Source organism: Leptodactylus fuscus, chromosome 7 (genome assembly GCF_031893055.1).
Source record: "Leptodactylus fuscus isolate aLepFus1 chromosome 7, aLepFus1.hap2, whole genome shotgun sequence".
NCBI classification, from domain to species: Eukaryota; Metazoa; Chordata; class Amphibia; order Anura; family Leptodactylidae; genus Leptodactylus; species Leptodactylus fuscus.
In genome coordinates, this window is record NC_134271.1 from 129643712 (window position 1) to 129665339 (window position 21628).

General features: G+C 42.1%; 2 protein-coding genes across 2 annotated transcripts; one reads left to right on the top strand and one right to left on the bottom strand.

Moving 5' to 3' along the window:
• The first annotated feature begins 4930 nt into the window (after positions 1-4930).
• On the top strand, positions 4931-5527 carry LOC142213324 (jeltraxin-like). The gene has a single exon (XM_075281639.1). The coding sequence runs from the start codon at positions 4931-4933 to the stop codon at positions 5525-5527; it is 597 nt and encodes a 198-aa protein (XP_075137740.1).
• An 8550-nt stretch (positions 5528-14077) lies between these two features.
• On the bottom strand, positions 14078-15027 carry LOC142213325 (C-reactive protein-like). Its single transcript, XM_075281640.1, has 2 exons — positions 14973-15027; positions 14078-14703 (listed from the first exon to the last, which is right to left on the bottom strand). Exons 1-2 carry the CDS (start codon positions 15025-15027, stop codon positions 14078-14080), a joined length of 681 nt encoding a protein of 226 aa, XP_075137741.1.
• Between the last annotated feature and the right edge of the window lie 6601 nt (positions 15028-21628).

The window sequence follows — 21628 nt, forward strand, 5'->3', positions numbered from 1 at the left end:
TTAGGCCTCCTATTATATTCTGGGGTCTGAATAGAATAATTTCAATTCCATTTCTTACCGAACTTGGAACCTGAGTCACCCGAACCTGAAGCAAGATGAATCTTGGGAGTATCACCCATCGCCAACTCCAACATAAGCTATGGGTGTGAAGTGTCCTATCGTGTATGAGAACAACGCCTACAACGCCTGGGCATGCTCCTGATGAGGTTGCGGATGGTCTCCTGAGGGATCTCCTCCCAGACCTGGACTAAAGCATCTGCCAACTCCTGGACAGACTGTGGTGCAACGTGACACACTGGAGGCACTACCAGGAGACAGGCCAGTACACGCAGGAGACGTGGAGGGGGCCGGCTGTAGGAGGGCAAAAACCCCAGCAGCAGGACCACTACCTCCACCTTTGTGCAAGTAGGAACAGGAGGAGCACTGCCACGGTCCTGCAAAATGACCTCCAGCAGGCCACAAATGTGCATGTGTCTGCACAAACGGTTAGAAACCGACTCCGTGAGGATGGTATGAGGGCCTGCTGTCCACAGATGGGGGTCGTGCTCACAGCCCATTACTGTACAAGACACTTGGCATTTGCCACAGAACACAAGCAACTTCGCCACTGGCGCCCTGTGCTCGTCACAGATTAAAGTAGGTTCACACTGAGCACATGTGACAGACGTGACAGAGTCTGGAGACGCCGTGTAGAGCGATCTGCCTGCAACATCCTTCAGCATGGCCGGTTTGGCAGTGGGTCAGTAATAGTGTGGGGTGGCATTTCTTTGGAGGGTCGCACAGCCCTTGATGTGCTCACCAGAGGTAGCCTGACTGCCATTAGGTACCGAGAAGAGATCCTCAGACCCCTTATGAGACCACATGCTGTTGCGATTGGCCCTGGGTTCCTCCTAATGTAGGACAATGCCAGACCTCGTGTGGCTGGAGTGTGTCAGCAGTTCCTGCAAGATGAAGGCATTGAAGCTATGGACTGGCCTGCCCGTTCCCCAGATCTGAATCCGATTGAGCACATCTGGGACATCATGTCTCGCTCCATCCACCAACGTCACCTTGCAGGAGTTGGCAGATGCTTTAGTCCAGGCCTAGAAGGAGATCCCTCAGGAGACCATCTACAACCTCATCAGGAGTATGCCCAGGGATTATAGGGAGGTCATACAGGAACGTGGAGGCCACACACTACTCAGCCTCATTGTGATATGTTTTAAGGACATTACATCAAAGTTGGATCAGCCTGTAGTGTGTTTTTCCACTTAAATTTTGGGGGTGGCTCCAAATCCAAGCCTCCATTGGTTAATAAATTTGATTTCCATTGATGATTTTGTGTGATTTTCTTGTTATCACATTCAACTTTGTACAGAACAAAGAATTCAATGAGAATATTTCATTCATTCAGGTCTAGGATGTGTTATTTGAGTGTTCCCTATATATATATATATATATATATATATATATATATATATATATATATATATATCAATCTTACATACAGTAACTACTTTAAATTTAGTTCTGTTACTACATGGTCTTCTGTAATACTTTTATACCATCTAAAGCTCAGAAAATGATGTAACGGTGACTTCTATTGAAATCTATAACGACCAACATAAACCTTCACGGGCTGAGTTTCGAAACCTTTTCTTACTAGATTGATAAACCTGAGATAAGTTCTATATATATAAGGATTGGAAACACCTTTAGTCTTACCTCACACCTAGAGAGAGAGGACCAGGTACCACTGCTGTCTCCATAGGGTCCTGTAGTACATCATCTCACGTTTCTTTCTCATTTTACTTTTGTGCTCTCTATAATATTTTAGCATTTTATTCATCTTTTAGTTTTTGACATATTTGAGATGTTATAATATATTTTCTACATTTGTTTTACAGTCAATTACAAAAGTTCATTGGTTGATAAAAGAAAAGGTAAGTTCTTGTGATTTTATGATAGAATTATTCATAATGGCAAATCGGATGTAAATACGGTAGATATGTGACATAGATGAGAACCAAACTACAGTAGATACCTAGTAGATGTCTATCTATCTATCTATCTATCTATCTATCTATCTATCTCCTATCTATCTATCTATCTATCTATCTATCTATCTATCTATCTATCTATCTATCATCTATCTATATAGTGTATGAGGTAGAAATTTATTTAAAACACATTGAAATTCATTAGATCTGGTTTGTGTTTTATAGATGAAATCTCTCCTCATTTTCTTTTGCCTTTTCGTCGGCCGTCATGTGGCAGAAGGTATGTCGGTTACGTCACTAAGTGTATGTTCGCACTATCCTTATTACAGTTCATTGCTCTTATTTGTCAGAGGACATTAACAGTAATAGAATGACAGACGCTCACATAGTTCCCTCCATCAACGCGTTTCCATTGACTATAATGTAAAAAACACGACAGGCTCTTACATCATGAGGATTTACTTTTGTAATGGGTTAAAAGTTAAAAATATGATGGAAGAAAATTTCTGTTATGTTTTTTTTTGCATTGGGGTGAATGTTGGTGTACACCAAATAGAGATGAGCGAGTAGTACTCGATCAAGTAGGTATTCGATCGAATATTACGGTATTCGAAATACTCATACTCGATCGAGTACCACTCACTGTTCGAATGTAAAAGTTCGATGCAGAACCAGCATTGATTGGCCGAATGCTATACAGTCGGCCAATCAACGCTGGTTCTTCTCCTACCTTTAGAAGTCTTCTCCGTGCAGCTTCCCCGCTGCGTCTTCCGGCTCTTCATTCACTCTGCCAGGCATCGGGCCTGGGCAGAGCCGACTGCGAATGTCTGCTTATAGTGCGGGCATGCTCAGTCGGCTCTGCCCAGGCCCGATGCCTGGCAGAGTGAATGAAGAGCCGGAAGACGCCGCGGGGACGATGCAAGGAGAAGACTGCTCAGAGGATCCAGCCCGACCCTCACTCGTGGACTTGGTAAGTATAATTTGATTGAACGTTGCCTACCCCTGAAACGAGCATTTTCCCCCCATAGACTATAATAGGGTTCGATATTCGATTCAAGTAGTCGAATATTGAGGGGCTACTCTAAACGAATATCGAACCTCGAACATTTTACTGTTCGCTCATCTCTAACACCAGACAGAAGGGGCTCTGTCTGGATCTGTTATTTAATGTCCGTTGCTCTCATCCTGTAACGGATGAAGCAATGGACATTGAATAGCAGTAATGTGAACATACTTATATGGTGATTATGATGATGTTGTTAATTGTGATGGTGCTGCTGCTGCTGATGATAATAACAATAATGAGCAGAGGTATCGGTGGGACTCAGGGCCTACAGATGTAGCAGAGTTAACCTGAACTTCTGCAATTGGTTAAACTTCTGTAGCGTGATATCTTATCACTGAAGACAACAAAAAGCAATGAAAGGTCATTGGAAAAACATTTTGAGACTTTTGATTGTTTTTTGTTGTCTTCTGGGATAAGCTATCACGCTGCAGAAGTTTATTAGAAGTAAAAGCTCCTCTGTGTGGGTTTGGGGTGAAAAAAGGGGGTCTTATACTGTGGATGGGCTTTAAAAAAAAAAGGGGTTATATACTGTTTTGGGAGTATAAAAGTGGGTTATAAACTGTGTGGAGATCATATACTGTGTGTAGGGTAACAAAAGGATCAGATACTGTGGGGGTGGCATAAGAAAGGGGCCTTATACTGTGGGGGTCCATAAAAAGTGGGGTCATATACTGTGAGGGCAAAAAAAGTGATTATACAGTGCGGGTGGCTTAAAAAATGCTGTCATATACTATGCAATGGGCCAGAAAAAGGGGGTCATATACAGTGTGGTGGGCCAGAAAAAGGAGTTATATACTGTGTAGGGGGACAGAAAACAGGGGTCATATACCATGTGGTGGGCCAGAAAAAAGGGATCATATATCGAGTTGTGGGCCAAAAAAGAAACGGGGAATAAATATCATCTGCTGGCCAAAAAATGGGGTTGTATATTATGTTGAGGCCAAAAAAGGGGGTGTTATACTATGTGAGTTAAGGACTTTTGATCTCACAATGGAGGGCATGTCCTTATTAGGTGGGCCCCATCACGCAACCAGATCTAGCCAGGTGGGTATCTTTTTTTTTTTTTGGAGGGGGGTCACCTTTCTATAGTTTGTCTCAGGCAGTAGAGAGGCTAGGTTCACCCCTACTGAGATCCTCCAACCCGCCAGATGGAGCGAGATTGAAAGAGCCATGGAGTGACCATGACAGTAGGACGCCTTCTGAAGACTCCGGGGCCTCTTGTAGGAGAATAACTATTGAGACTTGCCTGAGGTATACCCATAACACCACACTTACCTAATATCAGATTATACATGGCTGTGCAGGGTGCAAGCAGGCCCCCATTGTCTGAGGTAGACCTCAATAGTTATACTGTGACTCTTTTATATCGCATAGTAAAGCCCTAAATTCACTATTTATAATGGAAGGAGGTTATAGTAATGGTTTCCCTGCTTAAATAGTGACCTCTTAGCATTATTATGCCTATATATAATTTACTTCTATTACTGCAAAGTTTGTGATTGATGTAGCTAAAAATACTCCTCAAAAATAAGGAGTATTTTTTATTCTTCTGGGAAAAATATAGTGAAACCTCGACTGGTGAGTATTAGTATAGAAAATTTAGAAACAAGATTGACGGCAGAAAAAGACAGCATGGTCCATCTGGTCTGCCCTTATATTATTACTAGGATGGAGATAACCCGGACATTTATAAATTAAATTATTATTATTATTTTTATTAATATAATATATTATTTTTCATTCAGCTACAGATACTTCTTCAGCTACAGATACTTCTTCAGCTGCAGATACTTCTTCAGCTACAGATACTTCTTCAGCCGCAGCTACTTCTTCAGTCACGTCTACTTCTTCAGCCACGTCTACTTCGACCATTGCTAAAACCGTTATGCTTTTTCCCAACCCAACAAAGACGGACTATGTGACCCTGCGTCCTAAGGACAAAATTTTTCGACAAATTTCCGTATGTCTACGCTCCTACACTGAGTTAACCCGTAAGCATTCCCTTTTTTCCATGGCTACACATAGATGGCACAATGCTTTCCTGATTTACCCAAAGCCTTCAAAATATATATGCGTCTCCATCAACAATGAAGATATTTACTTCAAGCCGGGTCCCGATGCTCTCGAGTGGAAGCATATTTGTGTCACTTGGGACTCTGAGACTGGACTGCTCCAACTCTGGATCAATGGCAAGCGTTACCCTAGAAGAGTTACTAAAACCAGGTCTCCCATAGTACCTCCAATAAGTGTCATCCTTGGGCAGGAGCAGGATAGATTTGGGGGTTCCTTTGATTATTATCAGTCCTTTGTAGGGGAATTAACTGATGTCAATATGTGGGATTACGTTGTGAGCCCGGCAACCATAATGGCTTATTTTGCTGACTACTACACTATCAGTGGAAATGTCTATAGTTGGACACGTGAAAAATATTCAGTGACAGGGCCGGTTTCTATCTTAAGGAATCAGTTCTATCAGAAGTGATGAACTAGAGGCAATGTAACCTGTAGTCTAATAAGTCTGTTCCAAAATCATCACTATTGTTCTCAGCTTGCATGGTGCATTTGTGGTTTTGCATTGGCTGCTTAAAGCTTCTCCGCTTTTCCCATTGGCTTGTCTGGGTATATGGTACACGGTTACATTGCCACCTCCTAGATAACCTTGCTAGGTTCGTGGGTCAACTGGTAATGATTAGAGATGAAACTCCCGTTTCAAATAGCACGCCACCATAGGAATGAATGGAAGCGGCCGGCACGCCGACTTTGCCAACGGCCAGCCGCTTAACCCCCTGCGTGCCTGCGGCGTCCATTCATTCCTATGGGTGCGTGCTATTCGAAACGGGAGTGTTGCTCATCTCTAGTAATGATATCCTTACTGTAAGATTTTCTATTGTATATGCCCACTGCTCAGTGCTGCCTTAGACCAAATGGTATATGTCGATAAACTATCTGTATTGAGCACTCCATCTTATTGGAAAAAACGAAGACCCTCCCGAGCATGTACCACCCTTCATGTAAACACCATCTAAACCTGCTTTGTTGTGATGGTTAATAAACCCTGTCTTATTGCATAGACTCTGTTCTCATGTCCTTTTTTCAGGTCATCTATTGTAAGATCCATAAGTATAGCACTGAACTCTACACCAGTTGATCACACAGTGACTCCACACAAATCTTTACTAGGCTTGTGAATAAGGTGTAGGTTAGACTCCTCCACCATGGGCCAAAACCCCTAAAGCCTACTTAAAGTTTCTTATATGGTCGCCACAGTATAATGTTCCCCACAAATATGGCACATTATAAAATTTCCCCGTAATATGGCCCCACTACATAGTGCCCACCTTAATAAGGTCTCCGCAGTATAAGATTCCCCTAATATGGTCCCACTATATAATTTCCCAGTAATATTTCCGATTCACAGACTGGTTGATAATACTTGAAACCCAAACGTCTTATTAAAATATGACACTCATGACAACCATACAAGTACCTATACGTGTGCTGGTGTGCTTTTAGTATTGGACGCCCCTACACTTAAACTTTCCCCAAATATTCCAAGGCTACAATAAATCGCGCCTCATTAGGAGTTTGCCTCGGCTGTTTTTTTTAGGGGATTACTATCTCCAACTGAATGCTACACCAACACACACAGTAATATTTCTGTACCCACAGATAATCAGCCATGAGAATTGCCCAGTAATGTGTCCCCACTATATAATGCTCCCCTTAATATGGCCCACACATTATAATGTCCCCCTAAATATGCCTTCACTCCAGGACTGTTGTGCTGAATCTGGAACAATTGGGATGACTGATGATTAGGGTTGAGCGATCGTGTTTGGAAAAGATCGGATTCCGATCGGCGATCGAGAAAATTTCACGATCGCAATCTGAATTCCGAACATGATCTTTTTAGGTGGGATCAAGATCAGTGATTATTTCCCACAATGCTTTGCTACTGGCCAAGCATTGTGGGAAAAGCTAACAATGTTAGCCTTCACACTGAGTATACGTTCCGCTCATTCTGAGCGAAGTGTATACTCAATGTGAAGGCTCTGCTGCGGTTCCATAGGAATGAATGGAAGCAGCCGGCACACAGCCTTAACCCCCTGCACGCTGGCTGCGTCCATTCATTCTAATGGGAGACTAGATAACATCTCTATTAGCTACTTACCTGCAGAGATGTCTGGTCCAGTGCCCGGTGTTCTCGTTCTTCTTCGTCTCGCTACCACCTCCTCCCAGGATAGTGTTAAAGAGCTAGGAAGAAGGCGGGGCTTGTGGCTTAGGAGAGTGTGAGCGGATACAGGGCGGGGAGACATGATGTCTCCCTTCCTAGTACCCGCCCACACTCTCCTAACCCGCCCACACTCTCCTAACCTTGGAGGCAGGAGGCAGCGAGGCAAAAAAGAACGAGAACACCGAGCACCGGACCAGCCATCTCTGCAGGTAAGTGGACACCAGGGGGGACTAAGTAGCCAGAGGATTAAAAAAAATCCTCTGGCTACTTAGTGATTAAATAAAATCACTACACAGCGTGGATTCTAACAATTAAAGTATTCAATTGTTAGATTCCATGCTGTATAGTGAATAGGATTGTTTTTAAAATCCGATCTCCGATTAGTAAAAAAATCCCTTTGACTTGCATTGGGATCGGAATTGGGATCGAGATCGGGTTCGAATGAAAAATGATCGGAAATCGGATTTCAGATTCGATCCTGAAAAGTCAAGATCGGCTCAACCTCAATGATGATATACTGTATATATGGCAAATTAAAAGAAGAGAAAACTACAAGATTTAACCCTTTCTTGAAACATTTATTAGCAAATTAAAACAGTGGTACAAGGCATATAATACTCCTAAGAACAGTGTACTGATATTGTTAGGGTAGCAGATACAGTACCAAGCCAATAGTGAGAACCAGTACCAGACACACTGATCAAAATGGCAAACACGGTGCTGAGTGTCCGGCACTCCCCAGGCCGCACCAACTTCAACCACACAGTGGTGCTCATCAGAGCTCCAGATGGTGGGGATGGACTTGGCGGCACTGCCAGGCAGAGTGGTATAGGCCAGAGAAAGCCGGACACACAGTGCACCACAAATCACAGCAGAACCAGAAACTGTGAACTCTTAACAGCAGAGTAGTGGTGTAGGTCCAAGGAACCAGAAGGCAGCGGCAGGCGGTAGTCAGTAGGTGGCAGCAGACAGACAAAGTGTCTGGTGCATAGTCGTCCAATCCGGGTCGTCAACGCAACAGTACAGGGGCAGCGCAGTACAGAGGATAATCCAGTGGGATGGTCAAACAAGCCAAGTTGGTAATAGGAGAGCAAAGCAGGCACAAAACCAGGTTCAGGGAGCAGAGGTCTAAAGGCAAGCCGGGGTTGTCAACAGGAGTAGGCACAGTACATAAATCAGGAGGCAAAGGCAAAGTCAGAAGTCTAAGTAAGGGGTCAGAAACGAGGCCATAGGACAGGAGAGAAAATGCTTACTATCAGGTACTACAGAAGCAACACCAAATAGCCAGAGGTGGTCTGGAGCACAGAGCCCATCTTAAATAGGATCCGGCCCACTACCAGGCCTAAAACACTGGAAGTCCCTTGTCCGGCTCAGGAGGAGATCGGCAACCCCTGCACATCACAGGGAGGTTCTGATCTGCCTCCCAAGACCCGTAAGCAGGGAACCAGGTGCACAGTTTTGCGGAGGCTCCGACCCAACAAATATATATCATCATAACTCCCAACCATTCCAGATTCAGCAGGAGAGTCCCAGAGTAGGGGCATATTGACATTCACAGATCGGGGCCATATTATGGGAACATTATATAGTCGGGCCATATTAGGGGGAACATTATACGGGGACATAATCAGGAGGACATTATATTGTGGGAAACATATTAAGGAAGATATACTGATATAGAGCCATATCGAGGAGGATATTATAATGGTAGGGCCACAATGAGGGGGGCATTATAAAATAGGGGATACAACAAGGAGACATTATACTGTGTGGATACCATAAGGGGATATGATACCATGATGGGACCACCACAGGGGCACTGTACTGAATGAGAGCAGAAAGGGACATGGATGGGAAGTGGACTTTTTTCCCATTAGGTTTTTGAAAATAATGGAGAGGAAAAAAAGTGTAAATAGCGAAAAAAATAAAATAAAAAAAAATATTGGTGAATCCATGCCGCTGTTTCAAAAACCTTACCAAAACCATGCCAAATGACTTGCAAACATGTCATTCAAAACCTTATGTGAAAATGGTCATTTTTTGGAAGAGTTTCAAAGTGGATTTGTCTGCTTAAAAAACTGCGTGTAAATTCCCTTATGGCAAATATCTTGTGTAGAGATGAGCAAACGGATATGGTTAGAACCAGATTCGACCAAAAATATAATAAGTGGAGGTCCAGGGGAGGTGAGTAAAAATAACAAGCAGTTATACTCAGCTTGCCTCACTTGTCCTGGGAATATGGCATCCTCTTCTGTCTTCTGGCTGACATCATACACCCCGGGATCACCACCGAGGCCCAATCACAGGTCATTTGGTGCACGCCAATGTCATGAGATCTAGCAAATAAAGTATTTCCATAGACTTGCTTACGACAGGATTCCACTCACATAAGGACTATTTTAGTTTTCAAACCCTCTCTTTAGACTGCAGTAATGCAAAACAAGAACAGAGACACCGAGCGCTCTAAGCGTATTATCACTTATGAGAGAAAAAATTATAATTTATACTGAAAGAAAGAAACGACCAATAAAGCCTCTCACCTGGAGGGGTTGTGAAGAAGTCACAACACCTGATTCCGCATTGAGGGATGAATGGGCCAAATGAGAGTGGCAGCGGTTCCGTCAGAAAACACCGGAGGACCGGGAGAAGCACAAAAGGTAGATGGGATCAGGGATCCGCGCTCAAAAGGTCGTGGAGAGAAATGGGTCCAAAAACCATTTAGTTAAAAAATGAAGATTATTTATTATGGAAAAAACAGTAGGCACAACGCGTTTCGGATTGCAAAAGAATCCTTTTACAAGTGCTGGAAATAACTGTCCTGTGTGAATCCTCCCATTGCTCTCTCTGGTCACGACCAGAGAGAGTAATGGGAGGATTCACACAGGCCAGTTATTTCCAGCACTTGAAAAAGGATTCTTTTGCAATCCGAAACGCGTTGTGCCTACTGTTTTTTCCATAATAAATAATCTTCATTTTTTAACTAAATGGTTTTTGGACCCATTTCTCTCCACGACCTTTTGAGCGCGGATCCCTGATCCCATCTACCTTTAGACTGCAGTGGTTTGGTAGTTCCACAGTGGGAATTGCAAAAATTAGTCGTTTTGGGGACTTGAAAGTTCGAACAGTTTGTTATTCTAATAAATGGTGTGACCACTACAGAATTTGAACAAAAATTTGCACAACCAAAACCCCCAATAGCATAACATACTAGAACCACATACTAGAACAATTGTATGCACGGTCAGTAAGATGGTGCGGGATGGTGCACACGTGGGCCTTGCTGTCCTGTAAACTCAAGGGTCAGTCCACCAGCAGAGCAGGCTAAAACTCAGCCAGAGTTGTCAAGTGCTGAAGGACCAGGCCTGGTCTTGAATGCCAAGGAATGTGCAGCCGATCAGTGGACGTATACACAGAGTGCTTTGGATACAGGCCGCCTTGAGTTCCCCTACAATGTCTCTACATGGTGAGACACTGAATGAAAGCCCCAGAGGTTTCTCAGCCACCTGATACCCAGCGATACCCAGAAGTATGCAATCTGACTTGAGCCATGTTGAGATGAGTTGGAGGCTCTTGTGAAAGCCTGTTGGAAGACCTGGATGCAGAGTTAATGGATACTGATGAGAAAGGTGAGACAAGGTGCCAAGAGGAACAGATGGCGGCATCAACCATGAACCTATCAAAGATGGTCTACATCACCAGAAGGAGACTAAGGACTAATCCTCGGCAGGGCTTGAAGGAACTGGTCTTCTGTTTAGTTACTACGAGTTTAGGTGTCTGAGAGCCCAGATCTGAAAACACAGATGGACGCCTGGACATTAGATGAACGTCCATAAGGAAAGACCGACAGATAGTTGTCAGGGTCACGTGGTTAGCTAGAATTGACTGAAATGTAGAGCGTCTTTGCTATGTTAGTAGAAGTCCTTGGACTTCTTGGAACAAACTAAGCTCTACCTGTAGTTTGGTGTAGGCTAGATACTCCTCCTTCACCAAGATGCAGGCGCCTACCCTGTTTCCCTGAAAATAAGACCTCCCCCTTCACCTCCTGGACCACTGACAACCGGCAGTCATACTGGCGCTCTGCTAAGGAAGCGCCGGCATGACTGCCGATTGTCCCCCGTTCCAGCCACTGCATAAGACATCCCCTTAAAATAAGACAGGTCATATATTTCAGAAGAGAATTTAATATAAGACACTGTCTTATTTTTGGGGAAGCAGGGTATGCGTGGACCATGTGCATACAGCATAGGGCCAAGAATGGCAATGGCTCCATTCACTAAAGGATCACAGGTAGGTGAGCATAGCTTTTTTTAATGTATTTTTTAGCGCAGTTGTGGATAATTTATTAATATAAGGGAGGATTCATTAGGGGGCATTATAGTGATAGGGGATTGATTTATATAAGGGCTATTAGGGGGCATTACGAGGGAGGAGGTCATTTATATAAGGGGTCATTAGGGGGCAGACTATTTATGTCAGGGGAAATCAGGGGCATAATATAAGGGAGTAATTCATTTAATTAAAGTGGCACAGGCTTTATTAAGACTCAGGCCCGTGTAGCAGACTGATGAATTGTGGTTCTTCCTGCAGCGCTTTTAACAGAAAGTCCACAGAATGCAGTGATGTTTCGTGTCCAGAAGATCCAGAAAGGAATACAGGTAAATATGATGGGGTGGGGGAGGTTAGTATTGATGATGTTCGGGTCCCAGGAAATGGGAAAACGGAACATCACCAGAAAATCTGAAAATGTGCCTGGGGCAGTGAAATGACCTAGGTAAGTATACATTTTTGGCAAGGTAAGTAAGTTAGAAGTTAGGTGGTGGGCGGGGGTTTAGCTTAGCCCCTTTAAGGCTAGATTATCAATTACTGTATTAAGTCCAGGAAAAGTCCTTTAATTAGCTAATAATAATAATTATAAAGGTAGTTAAACTTTAAAGAACTTTAGCTCATGACTTGTAGACTTTCCATCATGTGCATTCATTTTATTAGAACTTTCATATTGTATATTACAAGTCAGGTTTTTTTTTACTGTAGAGAAGTTGTGGTCACTCGCCCGTTAGATTGTGAGAAGTAATCCGGCAGATAAGATAACTGTGTTGTATAAAACCATATAAAGTAACGTTCACAAACCTGTAATTGTGACAGCAGTGAAAAAAAATTAAGGCCTACCATTGAAAATGGAAGAACTGGCTTTAAATGATCCCTTTATGGGAGAATATGCCAACCTACATAGCATTGGTATTGAAAAAATGCACGGGGTGAAACGCGCGTTGGGCGTTAGGCTGGTCTTCTTCTTGCTATGGTAATTTAATATACTTGTTCATGTTGTACGATGCACCTATGGGTCTCTGTTTTATGAGTATCAAGCACTGATTTTGGAATGCGGACGTCCCTTTCACAGTAAAATACAATTCTCTTTAGACAGTTTGGTAACTTAGGTCTGATATAATGGAATGGGGCAGTCGGACGCACTTCTGTACGGAGATATTGAATAATATCCAATAATAATGCGTTTAATGAAATATTTATTGTACATAAAGCTATTATGTATACGTATTACATGAACAGTTAGATTATTTGTTCATATTGTTGAGGTGCCTAGTGCACATTTTCACTGCTTTTACAGTAAAGACGCCTTTCAATGTTGAAGATTGAATCTTTACCCTCCAATTGGAAAGGGTTCATTGTTCCCTCATCATTATTTACATAGCATGATATCAATGGGCATAGTGACAATGCATGGTGCCCGACTATGGGTGATGTCATTGCGATTGGCCATCCTGGTCATATGACCGTTTTCACACAGGTAGTATTTTTTATCCACTGTAAGTAGATGGAAAATTTAAAAAGGGCCCTTCATGTCCTCGGGCACATGTGATTTAATATACAGCTAGAAAGTAGGGTTGAGCCGATCTTGAGATTCTAGGATCGTTTTTAAAATCCGATTTTCGATTCTGATCGCCAATCGGGATCCGATCTTTCCCAATCCCGATCGCTCAACCCTAATGTTAGCTTTTCCCAGTAGCCAAGCATTGTGGGAACTAACATCTGACCTTGATCCTGCCAGAAATGATCGGGATCGGAATTTCGATCACGATCGTGAAATTTACTCAATCGCAGGGGCCACATGGTGGCTCAGTGGTTAACACTGCAGCCTTGCAGCGCTGGAGTCCTTGTGTTCAAATCCCACCAAGGGCAAAAAACCATCTGCAAGGAGTCTGTATGTTCTCCCCGTGTTTGCATGGATTTCCATCCCATATTCCAAAGACATACTGAAAGGGAGAAAATTTACATTGTGAGCTCTATGTGGGACTCACAACCTACAAAAAAAATAATAAAATTAGAATTTTTTTTTACTCAATCGCCGATCGGAATCAGATCTTTTCTGATCCTGATCGCTCAACCCTACTAGAAACCCAACAGTGCACTGTCAGCTTTCCCGTTATGTGTCCCGGGGGAAGAGATATCGGTACAATTACCGATAGCTCTTCACTGTCAGAAGGGCGTTCCTGACAATCTATTGGGAACGCCCCTCCTGACAGTACTGTCCATAGTCCTATACTGTCAGAGGGGGTGTTCCTAACCACCCAGCTCAACAGTACTCATCCATAGACTAGTTCTCACTGCTCAACCTCATGGCTGGGCTATGACTGTCAGGAACGCCCTTCTCACAGTGAAGAGCTATCGGTAATTGCATCGATATCTCCTTCCCCGGGGCACATAACGGGAAAGCGGCATATAAAACCGCATGTGCCCGATGACATGAAAGGTCCTCTTCAATACTTATTATTATTTATTGGGTTAATAGAATGAATCTATAGGCAGACAGGGGATGGTATTTATGGTGACATTTCCTTTAAGGTCAAACTTCAGGTCACTCCAGGTAACAACATTACCCCTTATGTTATCATAATACAGAAAAGCTAGCATCTCATCGCCAGAAAGAGTCTTATTCCACATATTTATGCCGGCAATGTCACCCACGAAGCTTTGTGATTTTTGAAAACCCCCTCCATATGTATCCTGGTCCTGCCCAATGATAATAGAAGGGGCGCCATCTATGGGTTGTGCATTTAACTTATGTTCATAATGATTCTGATCGATTTGTAATGTTACATTTCCGGTATGAGCGCTCCACGAAACACATACGCTGGTCCATTCGCTTAAATTGACTCCCTTTAGGCTCACAGAAAGGTGCTTAGTCATTGTCAATTGAAATTGTTGGGCTGATTCAGGAAAAAACATAATTCGGAAACAATTGAAACAACCGTGGGTGGCCAATGAGAATGCGGTCAAATCCTTCTTAAGAGTGGCTTTGAATCTCAGACAGAGACTCAGTTCGTGGAAGGGACCATTGCTGGAAGGGAAGAGCTTAACATAGGAATCAGTGGAGATTTTGCTGAAGGTGAACATGTCCTCGTCCATGTCTGTAGAAAAAAGGACAGAAAATAGAAATATAACAACTAAGGACAAGATCAACAATATTATACAACGATTAAAAGAACAATCTAAATATTTTCAAGTCAAGGGGGTGTCTTCAAGGGCTTATCGAGTTTATTATGGTATGATAAAAAGTTCTTCTTAATGAATAGGCTTTGTTTCTCTATTCTTTACTCTTTCCAACACTTTGTCTGGCCATCTATCAGAATCCTGTGTAGTTTGTTAGTCTACCACCAGTGGCCGCTGTTTCTCTCACTCTGAACTATTATGTTGCACTTCCCCTCCTCACCACTGGAGGCAGCTGTGTTCATCCTAGGAATTGCTTTTGACAAAGATGATCGATCTGGACCAATGTGATGCCATCTTGTTTCCTGTTTGGGCCTGTTTATACATGAGTCCCCTTTTGACAACAATAACAAAGCATTATGTCCCGCCCTTCCTACTTCCGGGCGCACAGCGCTTTCCGGTTTAGACAGTGTTAGTGATGAAGTGATGATTTCTCGTAATGACAAGTGCTTATTTTAAAAGTTTGGATATCGGTGATCAAGCCCGATACAAGGAAAAATTGACAATAGAAGGAAAAGAAGGTCCGGATCCTTACGATAATCGAAACAAGGACAAGTTTGTCAATGATTATACATTATGGCCGACTGTGCAATGGCCCCATCTATATGATTATTTGGTGAAGTCTCCAGGACCTTATACCGGAGAGAGTTTGAAGGCTTTCAAGTCTTTGGAAGCTTTTAATTATTTCCAAAGTGGCAAAATATATAAGGTTCTAATACATAAACCTGAAAGCTCTATACTATATCGTATTGTTTTAGCTACAGTTGCACCAGGACAACGAAATGGAAACCCATACGAATGTTGGATTGTTTGCCACGAAAATGGTGAAGTTTTTTCAGCCCACTGCCAATGTATAGCTGGGTAAGTAATGGTCCATTTAATAAAATGTTTTATGATAGATAACTGTAGAATGTGCACTCAACAATTATATTTTCTTATTTTACTAACAGAATTGGAGAAGTTTGTAGCCATATAGCTGCAGTTCTCTTCGCTATAGAAGCAGCTGTGACTGATGGAGCCACAAGTACATCTGTGACTTGTAACCCTTGTACGTGGAAGACTACAGGCAAGAAAGTGGTGCAAAGTATGAGAGTAATTGACATTAATTTCTGCAAGCCAACTAGAGGACGTACATATAAAAAGTTCTCTCCTTTACCTGTTCCTGTGGCTCGTGGTTCTCCTAAAAAACTTCTGAGCATGCTAATGGAGGCTAATCCAAATGCTAAAATTCTAAGGCATTTTCCCACCAAGACTTTCGACCCACAAGAGACTGACTCTGCATCTGAAGACGAAATAGATGAAAGCGTACTCCCCATGTCACTGATTAATCTTTATAACCTACAGTTTAAAGATCTTGATGATGAAGGCTTAGAAAATGTGTTAATATCTGTATTTGACAGTTTATGTATTTCACAAAAAGAGGCTGATTACCTAGAGCTTGCATCCCGAAAACAGAATATGAGTGAAGTATGGAGACTAAACAGAAAAGGACGAATATGTGCATCACAATTTCACAGGGCGATGACATTTAAAGAAAGTACAAGTTCCACTAATTTAGTAAGAGATATCATGGGCTATACAGGTGGTTTTCAGAAATCTGATGCAATGGTATGGGGAATTGAAAATGAGGGAAAAGCCAGAGAAAAATTTATTCAGGAAGAACAAGGGAAACACCAAGAGTTTTCATGCCGCAAAGCAGGATTGGTAGTTAACACAAAATGGCCACATCTGGGAGCCAGTCCTGATGGGTTCACAGAATGTATTTGCTGTGGGAAAGGAATTGTTGAGATTAAATGTCCCTTCACTTATAAGATGTCCACAATTGAAGAGGCATTAGAAGATCCAAAATTCTATCTAGAAAAAAATAAAAAGCTAAAACCTAATCACCAGTATTACACTCAAGTACAGGGTCAGCTGTTTTTAACAAGAGCAAAATTTTGTTTTTTTGTAGTGTTCATACATGATGAAGTGACATACAGTAAGATTTACCCAGACACAAAATTTTGGAAAGAGGCATTAAAACCGAAATTGGATAGTTTTTATATAAAATATGTACTCCCAGAAATCCTAACGCGAAGGCTAGACACAGATTACATTCCAGATGGAGGAGAACGGTTGTACTGTTTGTGCAAATCACCTGCAGCAGGAAAGATGATTGCATGTGATGGCGATAGGTGTGATGTCATTTGGTTCCATTTCAAATGTATGAATTTAAATCGAAAACCTAAAGGAAAGTGGTATTGTCAAAAGTGTAAAACCTCTTCATAGTGATTTCAGGTGTATTCATCATTGCAGTGACCAGTTGTCTGCTGAATAGAGGTTGAGAGGTTAGACCACAATGGATGCCAAACAAAAAAACAATACTCGTGTCTGTTTTGTCAATTAAGGTAATTCATTACCTCTTTATATTTATTAATGTTTAACAGTTTTCATGTTCAACAAGTTTTCATGTTCAAATAAAGGTAACAAAAACAGTAAGGGTATGTTCACACATCAGTATGCCATCCGTCTGTTTGAATTCAGTTTGACACTTCAAAACGGACTGATACACATGCTGATTGTATACTAACACCTTTTTCTGCTGATAGCAAACGTTCTCTGTTCCCTAGAGGACAGATAAGGGGATTAAAAGTAGCAATTGGAAACAGAGTAGAGATAAGGAGATATAATAAATGTCCTTATCTCTACTCTGTTTCCAATTGCTACTTTTAATCCCCTTATCTGTCCTCTAGGGAACAGAGAACGTTTGCTATCAGCAGAAAAAGGTGTCAGTATACAATCAGCATGTGTATCAGTCTGTTTTGAAGTGTCAAACTGAATTCAAACAGACTGATGGCATACTGATGTGTGAACACAACAGAATCATACAACAAACTTGGGTGTATATCCAACATCAGAAGATTTAACGTAAGAGAAACTGTAGATAAAGTTACTGAAGTTGAAATGTCTATTGTATTTTGAATAAATTGTGAAATCAAAACATTTATAACAATAAACAATGATATTTCTGGGTATACATTTGTTTTTTATTGCTTTCTTTTACATTGACTAACCCTTATGTAATTTTGCAACACCATGTATACTTATTTAAAAAATCTGTCCTTGCATGTTTACTAGAGCTGAACATACGATTATCATTTTATCAATAGTAGACAGCTCTGTGTCAGAAGGGCGTTTTAACAGAGTAATAGGTATGATTCCCTGTAGTATGCTATACTTCTTCAGTTGACCGATTATTCGTTCCACATGTATTCGTACACGAGAAATCTGCCTTGACAGTTCTACATCCCTTCTTGATAGTTGAAATTTACCTCTTGTGAAGGAGGGAATAGCAAGAGAAACACCTCTTGCAGACAGTATGTTCTGAATTTCAAAACCTCTGTCTGCCATGACTAAGTCCCCAAATTCTAGGAGACTCAATATTCCAGATCTTTTGGTGAGCTCCAAATCGCTAACCCTACCACCCCAACAAGATGACACAAACGAAATTCCACCTGTAGGACTAATGGCAATTAGAAATTTAATAGTGTTGTGATTCTTGTAATTTGAGAATGTTTGTGATCTGGCCTTAAAATTAACAGGTCGTTCAATGAAAATTTCAGAACAATCAATTATGCAGCGAAGGTTTTGAAACCTACCCTTTACTAATTGTTTCGACGTCCGCTTCTGAATTACATCACGGGCTGGCCAGACAATTAGACTTTTAAGTTCTACAGCCAAAATATTTAGCCAGCAATGAAAAATAGTGGAAACTTTTTTACATCTAATTCTAAATCTGAAACCTAAATCTTTGTTGGTCAGGTTCAGGCGCATTTTCATCAACACTAATAACAGTTGATCAGCATAGCTAAGGGTGGTTGTAATATCTGGTCTCCAATAGAGTAATACATACTGAAGGAGCATCTGAAAAACTTTACAGTTTGGCAATCCTGTGTACAATTTTATTTTTTCATCATCTTTCTCATAGTCAACTATCTGCTCCAAACTTGCAATCTGTTTGCGCATGGCTTCATTCTCAGCTACCAATTTATTAATATCATGTAATGTTAGTTCAGTCTGTGTTCCTACTGTACAATGTACAAGTTTCTCTGTTTGTGTAGAAATGTCTGCACAACTTTCTTCACCTGCCACTTCATTTTCCATTTCATTTGCCATTGTGCTCATATCTGTAGAAGCTGTCTTAGCTTGCAGCGAAGTTGCACGTTGATTGCTCCTGTTGTATCGTCTCAATGCATTTTTGCCTTTGTCTCCACTTGCTTCACAATGAGGAAACACACTGGGTATCCAGTCAGGATGCAGAGGATCTTTGGAAGGGCCCCCTGAAACCAGGAAATAACATTTCTATTCTTAGTTTGCAAATTGTCGATTTGTTTGTTTATAGTTATGCTTACAGTGACCAAAACAGAACACCATATGTGAAAACTTAAACTTACCTGATATGAAATGAAGACTGCATAGTCGAGAGCTGTTGTTAGGTGTCCAACCTTCTCTTTTTACAGCGATTTCCCAGGCTTTTCGTCGATCTGGATTCCATGGAAACTTGTAAAATTTGATGGAGGACATTAAATTCGTTCCACTTCTCATGGAACAACCAAAAGCACAACAAGCAGACGGCATAATGCTTGCAAGTCAAGCTTACACGTCCGTCTAACATCAAGACCGGAAGTTTTCTTGCCGCCCTTCCATTGCGCATGCGTCAACCGGAAGTTCGCGGGGGGACTCATGTATACCCAAGAGGCAGTGCAGCCTTTGCTCCAGTATTGTGACTTGTTCCAGTCTCCTGCTTCTCAGACTGTTTCTGCTCCATTGCTGTATTACCCTTGTGATCTACACTTCAAGCCGCACCTCGGACTACTACTCCTCAATACCCAGCAAGTGCAAAGATGGAAATCTTACCTCTCTGTAATGTGATTCCAGAAACAGCCAGGGAGCAAGAAAGCACCAAGATCAACTTATTTTCCATACTCTGGTGACCAGAAAGAAAAGCTTTGTTTAGTTATTTATTTCTATTGACTGCATGCAAGCACCACTAGGGGGAGTTATACTATCTGTAAGGAAATTCATATAGTAAAAATGAACTCAATAGTATCTGTATAAATCTCTAGGCAGCAATCGACAATGACTCTGACAAGTAGGGGCAGCGGTCCACAGTCATGCCCCACACATTATGGGTCCCATAGCAAATGCATGCTCTTCTTCTGTGGTAGGTAGGGCATCACAACGGTAATAAAATATCTTAGAATCAGCCATCATTTGCAAGGACCGCTTATTTATTCATTATACAATACAATATAAAGTTATCCCCCTCATCCGCAAGGCTCTCCATAATGCCGCACCTACATTTCCTCCCTCATCTCTGTCTACTGCCCAACCCGTGTTCTCCGTTCACTCAATGACCTAACACTTACATTCTCTATTATCAAAACCTCCCACGCTCGTATACAAGACTTCTCCCGAGCTGCACCACTTCTCTGGAATGTTCTACCCCGGACAATCAGATTAACTCTCAATTCCTACAGCTTCAAGCGCAAACTAAAGACTAGGGTTGAGCGATCGTGTTCGGAAAAGATCGGATTCCGATCGTCGATCGAGAAAATTTCACGATCGCGATCGGAATTCCTAACACGATCTTTTTAGGTGGGATCGAGATCGGTGAATATTTCCCACAATGCTTTGCTACTGGCCAAGCATTGTGGGAAAAGCTAACAATGTTAGCCTTCACACTGAGTATACGCTTTGCTCATTCTGAGCGGAGTGTATACTCAGTGTGAAGGCTCCGCTACGGTTCCATAGGAATGAATGGAAGCAGCCGGCACACAGCCTTAACCCCCTGCGCGCCAGCTGCGTCCATTCATTCTAATGGGAGACTAGCTAACATCTCTAGTAGCTACTTAGCTGCAGAGATGGCTGGTCCGGTGCCCGGTGTTCTCGTTCTTCTTTGCCTCGCTGCCCCCGCCTCCCAGGTTAGTATTAAAAAGCTAGGAAGAAGGCAGGGCTTGTGGCTTAGGAGAGTGTGGGTGGGTACTGGGAGGGGAAACGTCACGTCTCCCTGCTCTGTACCCGCCCACACTGTCCTAACCTGGAAGGCGGGGGCAGCGAGGCGAAGAAGTACAAGAACACCGGGCACTGGACCAGCCATCTCTGCAGGTAAATGGACACCAGGGGGGACTAACTAGCCAGAGGATTTTTAAAAAATCCTCTGGGTATTTAGTGATTTAAAAAAATCACTACACAGCGTGGATTCTAACAATTAAAGCATTCAATTATTAGATTCCATGCTGTATAGTGAATAGGATTGTTTTTAAAATCTGACTCCGATTAGTAAAAAAAATCCCATTGACTTGCATTGGGATTGGAATTGGGATTGAGATCGGGTTCAAATGAAAAATGATCAGAAATCGGATTTCAAAATCGATCCTGAAAAGTCAAGATCAGCTCAACCCTACTAAGGACACATCTTATCAGACAGGCCTATCACAATTCCTAATGTAAACCCTTCTGTACCGTAATTAGAAACCCTAAAATTAACCCTTCTCTGCTCACGCTCTCATAAAGATGCAGTGGGACCTGGGAAACTGGCTTGCTCTTCTTGGATTCTGACACTGTGGAATTATCCCACCAATATCAAAGACCCCTTACCTTATTATGTAGGAAGATGCAGAGATCTGCTCGGCGTCTTCAGAAATATTAAAAGAGGAATCTGCATTTAATACATAACACTTCTTGATCCTTATCTATTCATTCGCTTAGGTGTTAGCAATGTTTTGACTACAGGACATTATGTAAAAAAGACTTCCCGCCACTGGCCATACCGGCAACTATAGCACAGCCCCATCGATTTCAGTA

What these genes read in the sequence shown, in the direction of transcription:
- LOC142213324 (XM_075281639.1), top strand. Translation starts at nt 4,931, where the DNA reads ATGCTTTTTCCCAACCCAACAAAGACGGACTATGTGACCCTGCGTCCT.
- LOC142213325 (XM_075281640.1), bottom strand. Translation starts at nt 15,027, where the DNA reads ATGAACACAGCTGCCTCCAGTGGTGAGGAGGGGAAGTGCAACATAATA. An exon ending in GTGCAACATAATAGTTCAGA is followed by an intron (nt 14,704 to 14,972) that starts GTGAGAGAAACA and finishes TTTTTTCTACAG; the next exon opens with ACATGGACGAGGACATGTTC.